This window comes from Poecilia latipinna, unplaced genomic scaffold (assembly GCF_001443285.1).
Source record: "Poecilia latipinna isolate Pla-1442-1.1 unplaced genomic scaffold, P_latipinna-1.0 Scaffold465, whole genome shotgun sequence".
NCBI classification, from domain to species: Eukaryota; Metazoa; Chordata; class Actinopteri; order Cyprinodontiformes; family Poeciliidae; genus Poecilia; species Poecilia latipinna.
In genome coordinates this window covers 177,052-186,422 of record NW_015113081.1, presented here as the reverse complement: position 1 = coordinate 186,422, position 9,371 = coordinate 177,052, and the positions used below count along the sequence as shown (strand labels likewise).

Below are 9,371 nucleotides of genomic sequence, written 5' to 3'. Positions count from 1 at the left end.
AAAAAAAACCAAAAAAAAAAAACATTTTTTTAAAAAAAAAAAAAAAAAAAAAAAAAAAAAAAAAAATATTCTTGGTGTTTATTTATCATCCAACCACAATTACATTTTCATGTAAATTAAAGAAAATGCGGTCAATCTTTGCAGTTTAGCTGAATTCAACACTGACTGGCATACCAGGAAGCATTATTCTGTTAATAACCTCACTGGCAACGTTATGGCAGGTCCACCACTTAGTGCTAATTCAGATCAAACCGTTAAACTATCTGAACCCGAGCTTTAGATATAAATAGCCATTCAATTCCCCGCCTGCTCGGGTCATGGTCAGACAAAGTTCAGATGAACGTCCTTGTCTACTCCGTAGTTGCCTTTGTGCTCGTCGAACAAGCTGCTGAGCTCGTCCATGTACAGCTGGTGGAGGGCGTCGAGGTCCTCGCCGCTCGGCTTCTCCTTCTTCTCCACCTTGATCGGCCGGCCAACTGCAGAGAGGAGACAAGGTGCAGGGCGGCCTGCTGAGAGCCGGTTTGCAGCGTTGCATGAGGCGTGTTTACCTAAAGTACGTGCCGTGCAGGAGGGCGGCGGGCCGTCCAGCATCACAGGACGTCTGTGAGCGCTTGTGTTCATGTCACAAGCGACTGATGAGACGCTCAAAGTTTAAACTCTGCAGTAAATGTTACATGTATGGTAATGAACAGTGCCTTGCCGTAGTGGTTGTGCCTATACTGATGTACACAAACATGGGTGCCAGTATTGATATCCAATATAAAAGTTGTTGTTAATGTGTACTGATATATTAAGTGCATATATAAATATAAATCCAGTTAAAAAACACTTTGTTGATCCCAAAGGAAATTTTATTTATTTCAATTTTATTTGTGACAGAACAAGTGTAATTTTGAAGTAGGAATAAAAGATAGGTTTTGATTTTATTAACAAAAAAATAAGTAATTCTTAAAAGTCTGGAGAGCATTTCTGCTTGTCTCTCTTCTACAACAAAAATTAGATGAGTGCATTTAATTAAATGTCTCAACATTTAATTTCCCTTTGGGAAATCAATGACACGATATTCAGTTTACGGTAAATTCAATGTATTTTGGAATTGAATTTGAATATCACTGTATAAAATCTTGTCCATCCAATCGCCCTTGAAAGTCAACTAATTAGTAAATAAAGTCCAGATCTCTGTATAAATCCAGAATTATTTAAAAATTTCTTGTCATTTTGAGTAATTTTCTCCCCACTTCAAATTTGCTGTACTTTGCGTTGCTCTGTCACATCTGAAATGAATTCCTTCAAGATTTGTGATTGAAGTGAGGTGCTACATAATAATGATGTAGCCCATTGACTTTTTAAACAACTACATATTCTTTGACAAGCACAAAATCTGCTCATCATATCCCCAAACAATGAGCAGTGCTTACTCACCAACTGTGTAGATTGGTCGCCTGTAGGGCATCAGGCCAAAGGAGTACTGGAAAATACCACGCGCATGGAAAAGAGGCAGGGAGACACCCATGATGCCTTGCAGCCAGTCCTGTGTCCACCGAAGCCAGGTTCCTTTGGGGTTTTCCACTTGGTCATACACTTCATTCTCTCCAAAGGAGAAAACTGGAACCAGGTGAGCTCTGAAACATTTTTGAGGAAATGAGGATGTAATTATTAACACTTAAGGTTAAATAAGAACCCCATTTTTCACAGCTTCTTTTTTTTTATTTTTTTTTTATATATTCTCAGAAGATCTCAGAAGGAAAGTTCCTTTCTCGAAAATATCCTGCAATTGACTTAAAAGTCTTTGTTTTTAGGAAGACATGGTGGGAAACTCCACATAATTGGATTGGCGCCATATTTCGGTAAAACAGAAGGACTTCAGAGAATCAGCCGTGGTAAAATTAGCTTTTATCCCGGGGCTTTTTGCACTTACCCATGCTCCATTGCTATTTTGATGAAGCCTTTCTTATTGGCCAGGAGCACATTGAAGGTGCCAGGATGAGCATCGAGGGCTTCTGGGGCCCCGCCAACAGCAATCACAACAGCACTCCCACCTTTCTTCTTGCGGAGCGGATAACTAGCGCTTTCTTTGTCCGACGGAATCAAACCTGCAAGTTTGGAGCAAGGAACACGTGGGCTAAAGCTAATAAAGTATTTTTTTTATGTTGCTTCAAAAAGTGTCTAAGTGGGATGTGAAGAAGAAGCAGCAGGATAGAAAATCTGATCAGAAAAACTTGTCAGGGCCTCACCAGCACACATAATGTAGTCCCTGAAGAATGGCGCTCTGAACCACAGAGGCAGCATCAGCAGGTAGCTGGTGAGGCCTGGAAACAGCTGCTGGAAGCCAGTGGCGTCGGTGCAGAAGTTGGTGAAGGCTCCTGCTACCAGCACGCCATGAGGGTGGAAACCCAGGATGTAGTTGTGTCTGGGGTCCAAGTCGGCTGTCTTCACCAGCTGCGAAGGAAACAGTGAGCAAATGAACCTCATTTAATAAGTTTTCAAATTGTGAGTAGGTACACAAATGGGACTGCTGGTACTTGGACTGCAGTGGTAAGTAAATGCTGCTAATGTGCTCTAAAAAACAAAAAAGAAGTGGCAAAATGTGACATAGACAAGCGTACAGTAAAGCTAATGTGATGAAACTGCCTGGATGTTCCTTGGTTATTTAGCAAAGTGCAGAGTGACAGTAGCTAGGCTAGCTGGCCAAACACGGCACAAATCAAGATTTAGCCTAGCTAGCTCTAACACTGGCTAATTTGTTTGATAAATTGCTTACTTCTTTGTCATTCAGTATCTGTTGCAAGTACATCTTTGCTATATATTTACCTGGTTAGTTAATTGTCCACCCTTCCCTCACGATTGTATGTTGCTAGCCTAGTTGTTTGTTGCATTTAACACTGTGTGTGCACAGACACATAAGAGTTTTTGATTAATACAAATTAGAATATGTTTATAATTTCCTGAAAAGGTTGTTAAGAAAATACATTTAAAATATGCTAGATTTAAAACTTAACATGTCTTGATGGAAATAGCCTAATTATAGTTTTGAAATTAGTAACTTATTCTGGCCTATTGACCTTTATGTTACCTGTAGTTACACCAGATGGTTTGCTAGATCTTTTGAACTGCTCTTTATCTGTGTGGGAAACAATCAGGAGAAGTTCCGGCTTTTCACACTCATTTGTGAAAAGCCATAAAACAGTAGGAGTTCAGGAGACTCTCTGCCCTCACTTTGTTTAAACAATGGGCACAAATGGCCTTAGACTGTGACTTGCAGGAAGTTTTAAAAATGGTCAGAAATAGCTCCTGGTTGGATGAGCAAAGATACGCCTTATTTGAATAAATTAAAGACAAGAATACGCCTTTACTATAAAACCTTCTACACAGAAGTAACAAATCAGATTTTGCTCTTGCAATTCTCCAAAGACGTCTTTGCTTTTCTTTCTTTCTTCTTTTCCATTTGTCTCAGGTAAATGAATGTATGTCTCTGTTGTTCTGCAGCTTCTGCTGTAATTTTATGCGTTGTTTTCTATTGGATTAAACTCTGCAATTCTATGACGTCTGCACTCATTGTTGTTTTCTGTGTGGCTACACGAACCTGGGATCGAAGAAGATTGAGCCAGAGAGTTTTCTTAAGAAATATTATAACCTAAAATCTTCTTCAACAAGGTCTAGAAAACTTTGCCATTTCCAGGACTGGATCATGACTTTTTAATCTCTATGTCTTCTGAGTAAGCTAAAATTAGTTTACATTTAGATAAATTACTGTAAGCAAACTGAATGCCCTCATTTTGTCTCATTTAGTTCGTGCTGCACCACCATTTTTTATTCTGTTGCATCTTGGGTTCAACAAAGTTAGGATATGATGCAACAAAGTTACAGTATTGCTACTTCGGTGACTGTGCACTCTATTACATTTAACCCTTGCCAAATAATTAGACTTGCTTCACTGTAACCCGTGAAGCATGGGGTCATTAAACTGTTGCTACAAAAATCAGGGTGTGCACTCGGGTGACCTGTCTGGGCAGTTTTGGTGTCCTTCATGTCCAATTTTAGCACATGTGCAGAGGACATCAGTTGACTGATTTAACTAAAAAAAAACATGGCTGCATTTGCTCAACTCTAAACCTGTGCTAAAATACCACTGCACATTAGTGTTTTAAATTCATTTTAACTGGAAATCGGTCTCGAAATCAATGGATCAGTCTGGGCACACGCATTATTAAATTCCGAATCACTCTTTGTATTGAAGCTCAAGGGAGAACTTATGTGAATCTCAACTGTCTTTCAATTCATTCTTAACATCCTGAAAAAACACTGCGAATTGGGGATTGTGACTCTGTGGAACCAATCGGTTAATGAATGACCTTTAGTGAAGAGGACTGGTAGAACTTTCTCTGTTAGACGTTGAATAGTGAGCAGATGATGTCATTTTTAAGTAACACATGACTGTCATAAACGCTAAGCATCAAGCCTTAATATTTATTACTTATCACTGGACATGTTTCTACATGGCTAATGTTTTATTTTGTGTTGACAGAGTAAAGGGGGCTTATTACAAACAGACATCACAGTTTTCAAATATCTAGTCCTTTTTTAGGTTAGGTTGGGATTCTTGTTCGTTCCAAACCTCCTTTCAGAGGTATAGGTACGATAGGGTTTAAAGTGTCCTTCCTACTGCGTGTTTGTCACAAATAAGGGTTGCAGAACATGAAACCAATTTAAATACTAGTCCAAGACAACACAAGCTAACACAAAATGCAGTTTTTAAATGAAGGTGCTTATTATTAGGGAGAACCTTTTACCCTAAAGTTCAATAAAAAAAGGACCTCTGGTTTTCAGTCAGCATTTTCTGTCATAGCTACATGCGAAGTATGCCCTCTATGTTCCTCAAGCGGTGTGTGAATCTGCGTCACTGTCTTGTCTGCATTCATTTTGGTTCTTTTAAGATGTGAACACACATCTGCAGATCTAGTGGAATTAGAAATGGTGGGTACAAGTACACCAATGCAACTCCCTGGTTGTCCTTGGATGCATGGGCTCTTTGTCAAAGATAATGCGCTGTATAGTCAGATGATGCGGGACATGATTTACTTTAAAGTGAGTGGATGAAAAGGGGTTGGCGGGTTTTTTTTTTTTGTTTTTTTCCCCCATCTGAAATCTCTTAAACTTCAAACTTTTATTTGATATCTCTGCCCCCAGGAGATGAGTGCAGAGAAGAGGCACAGACACTTAGCAAATGCTGTTAATGTCTGTGTGTGTGTGTGTGTGTGTGTGTGTGTGTGTGTGTGCGTGACGACACCTTGTAGATATTTGAAGATTTTTCTTATTTTCTCCTTATAATGTCAGGGTTTTAAGATTTAATCCTCATGTCTGCTACTATGTATGGAACGCATTTATATATATATTTATGAAGACTTTCACTGTGTCATGACAGTATGTGAGACAGATATTCCCAAAAGAAAAAAAGAAAAATCTCGGTGATCCTACTGTCTGCATGCACCGCTCCTGGTCAGGAACAGCCAATCAGAGCCAGGAGGAAGGTCTTAGCGCTGTCAATCATGCTTGTGTACCTGCTGCTTCTGGTCGCTGGTGCTAATGTCAGAAAACAGCTCACTGTTATGAAATAACTGTTCATCTGCCGTCATTGGCGGCTATGCTAACTAGCTTGCTCTATTGTGGTGGTGGAGCTGTAGTTCAGCAGAGAGATAATGAGTGTTAGTGAGAAGCACGTACATTAGGGTGATTGACAACGCTAAGACTCTCCTCCTGGCTCTGATTCAGATTCTCTGTCTCATACTGTCATGACATAGTGAAAGTTTTCACAAATATGTATAAAAACATTTTTTCGTATATATAAAATGTACCTACTGCAGCTTTAATATACTCAGCAAGAACTATTTCAGCACATTAGTTTAGTGGTGTTTTTTTCTTAATGTGTAACTAAGCACAATTAGGGCAGTTGGATTGCCTGTTGTAAAATCTGATCGACTCAGAGGGTCCAGCTAAACAAGTCCATGTAAATTAATGTGCTGAAACCAACGGGTAATTCAGATCTTCATCCACAATTTTTTTTCTACATAATTCTGTTAAAATTGTCACATTTCTATGCAGCTGTGAGCTGACTGTAGGCATTCTGTTGAAAATAAGCAGCTGCTGCAGGTTTCAGATAGACACTACTAGATGTGCATCTAATAAGTACACACCTGGTCTGTGTCAGCTCGTTTTCATCATGCTAACATGCTACTGGACCGCTGTTATTGTTTTTGCACTCGGTCTTATCAGGAAGTCCAAAGTCTTCGCAAGCAACAGAAAAACATCCATGTAATGTTATGAAGTAGAGTCTCGATATAATGTTTGTCATTATGTGTGTCAGATAGAGAGATGGGTAGGAACTAGTTACGTTTACTTGAGTATCCTTTTGGGGGGGGGGGAATCAATTTTTGTTTATAGTTTTACTACAAAATACTTTTGAATAAAATTCCTGGAAACTCAACACAGGATGAGTCAGTTCGCTGAATGCAGAACAAACACATTCAAACCTGAAATGCATTCAGACCTACAGTTTATGTCAGAGTAAGACTCCTTGTTTGTACGTTAGCTTTGTTGTTCTCATCTCATTTTTTTTTTTTTTTTTTAATCTTCTGAGCCATTATGGATGTCAAGTGTGACATAAAAAAGTGTTCCGCAACGACGTAAAATAAGCAATTGGGTAATTATTTGCCCTCTTTAAAGTGGTTGACCTAATTAAGCAGAGGTCCAGTCAGGTGGTGCAGGTAGTCTCTCACAATGAGTAGAATGGAGATCTAAACAGTGGCATTTATGCAATCACCTGTTTTTTGTTGAATATTTTTATTTCATTCTTATTTTTGCAGAAATACGTTTTGTTTTTGTTTTTTTAGGTTGACTTTAAAGTTATTTTTGTACATTTTTGTGTCAAAAAAATGTCATCGCTCATGATTGATTTGTACAAAATAACTTATAATAACTGTGTGAATCCTTTTTTATAGGGACTGTATACAACGTTTTAGGGAGGCAACATTCATTCATGACCACCAGAGGGACACAATGAGCTGCAAAACCCCCCTCCAAAAAACAAGTCTATGTCATACTCATATGATGCAATTAGTTTTTTATTTAACACTAATGTAAGATCCTTTGGGCTGGCAGCAACAACTGATAGGAAGCCTGAGGAAATCAGAAAACAGGAACCATGTAGGATGGTGTAAGCGGAGTTTGTACCAGACGACTGGTTACAAACTCTGCATTTCCTCTGTTTTGGTGCAAAACCTCCAGCACCAAAACAGTTCTAACTTGCCTCTGGCACTTTCTGCTCTTTCCAGCCTTTGCACAAAGTTCCAGAGGTATTTCTACGTTCCCAGTAGTTCCTGGGGATTCAAGAACATGCAGAATTTAAGCCATGAGAAGTTAGGTGTTAAACTCTGAAGAGAACTTTAAATAAATAAAATAAAATAAAAACAATAAGTTAATTTAAAAAGCAAATGTTCTCATTGCTGAGCAATGATAGTCAGCAGTTTCTTTGTAATTGCTCGAGATAGTGTGATTTGTAAAAACACTTGCATAGTTAATTACTTACAAAATAAATATTGCTTCAACCTTTGTAGTATTATTTATTACCATAAATCCAAATATGGTGGTTGTAGATTATAACATCAGCTAAATGAGTTGATGTTGCTTTGGCTTAAAAGTGAGTCGCGTGTTCAATTTGTTTGCCTTTTGACATCGAAAAACCAGCAGCAATGTAAAAAAAAAAAAAACTAAAAAAAAAAAAAACTAAAAAAAAAATAGATTATTTGGATTGTGGAAATGATCAACAATCCAAATAATCCTGTCATCCAGAAGCCAGACTTACTGACGTATTTCTCAGAAAATCATCAGATGGAAAACCTGTAAAAGGGAATATGAATGGATTTTCACCAGTTCTGCAGGCGGTTATTGTCTCTGGCACAGTTGGACAAAAAGCCTGACTCAAACATGTAACATGAATGCCTTGCAACTCAGAGTTAAAACCAGCCGATCAGCTTGATTCTTCTGCCTCTTGTGCTTTTTTTTTTTTTTTTTTTGCTGTTAGTGTACATGTGTTAGTCGAACAAGAAATAAAGCGTCGGTTAGTATCTATAAAGCAAATAGTAGACTGTTATTTGGTGCAAATGACTAAAATACAGATTGTTGTATCAGTGAGAGCACGGCGTTTTCTAAAGCTTTCTCTCACCTTGATGGGGAAATAATCCCGCATGTACCCCCACACTTTGAGGCCACACAAAACCGGCGCTCTGCGGCCGCCGCGCGCCGGCGTGTCGAAGTCATAGTACCACCAGAGGGAGTACAGCACACTGATCAGCCAGAAGCGAGTGAAGAGTAGGTATAAAAACAGGATAATGCAGGTAGGCGCTGAAGGGGGGAACATAAAAAACACGATGAGCTGCATAGTAACATGAGAAACAAGTCATGCTCATCTGTCCTTTCTGGAAAAACGAGTGCGGATTCTTGCACTACAGGATACAGCCAACAGCACCAGATTTGACTGGAACAGTTTACATGAGGAGCATGAAACCGGACTCAGATCTGTTTCAATCGTGAAAACCTAACAGTCAGTGTTCACGTGAAGGTTGGGACTATCGGTGATTCAGCAGGCCCCCGTCTTAAACGTCTGACTTAAGAGGGAAAAAAATATATTTCCATGTTTAGTTTTAGCTTTTCTCCACACAAAGTGTTTTGGATGAAGATTAAAGAAGTTCTGTTTGGGTCGAATGCGGCCTCTGCTCACATGCTTGCCTCTTCTCTGACTTGGTTAGCAAACCAGCCGTGGCTGTTGCATGTATTTACATCTGTGATGTTCAAAAATGTTCAACAATGCACTATAATTTTAATGCTTTTCTTTCCACAGTTTCCTTTCTTCTTCCACATTTTCCACCAAAGAGATTTGCATACCACATACTAACAATTGTCCTGCAAACGGAGCTGTGGATCTCTGCAGCTCCTCCAGAGACACCATAAGCCTTTTTGCTCTTTTTTTTTTAAATCCTTGTCTGCATATCTGTTTATTCAGACACCCAATGACCTTGAAGTTATAGGGTCTTATTGGTACATTGTCTACATTTACTTCATCACAGAAGTGAATCCTTACCAACTGTAATTATACTGAAAGCATAACATCTTATTTCATCATTTTAGTAGATCATTTTAATGTGACACACATTTCTTTCGTTGCTTACGTTGCATGAAATCTGCTGACAAATAAGTATGTCAGTCTCTAATATCTTTATTGTTGGTCTTTATAAGTCATCTACTCGCTCAAACAGACCTAACAAAGAGCAACTTTTCCGCCACTTTATCTCATCAACCTCAGACCAGAAATAAGTGAC

General features: G+C 38.8%; 1 protein-coding gene across 1 annotated transcript in view; it reads right to left on the bottom strand.

Annotated features, from left to right (window-relative positions):
* Positions 1 to 51: 51 nt before the first annotated feature.
* Positions 52 to 9,371, bottom strand: part of mogat2 (monoacylglycerol O-acyltransferase 2) — a 14,108-nt gene continuing 4,788 nt past the window's right edge. The window contains exons 2-6 of the mRNA XM_015039205.1: positions 8,219 to 8,397; positions 2,235 to 2,439; positions 1,919 to 2,093; positions 1,423 to 1,622; positions 52 to 476 (exon numbers count right to left, since the gene is read on the bottom strand). Of these exons, the coding sequence (XP_014894691.1) occupies positions 322 to 476; positions 1,423 to 1,622; positions 1,919 to 2,093; positions 2,235 to 2,439; positions 8,219 to 8,397 (914 nt within the window). The 3' untranslated portion in view covers positions 52 to 321. The remainder of the gene's footprint in view (positions 477 to 1,422; positions 1,623 to 1,918; positions 2,094 to 2,234; positions 2,440 to 8,218; positions 8,398 to 9,371) is intronic.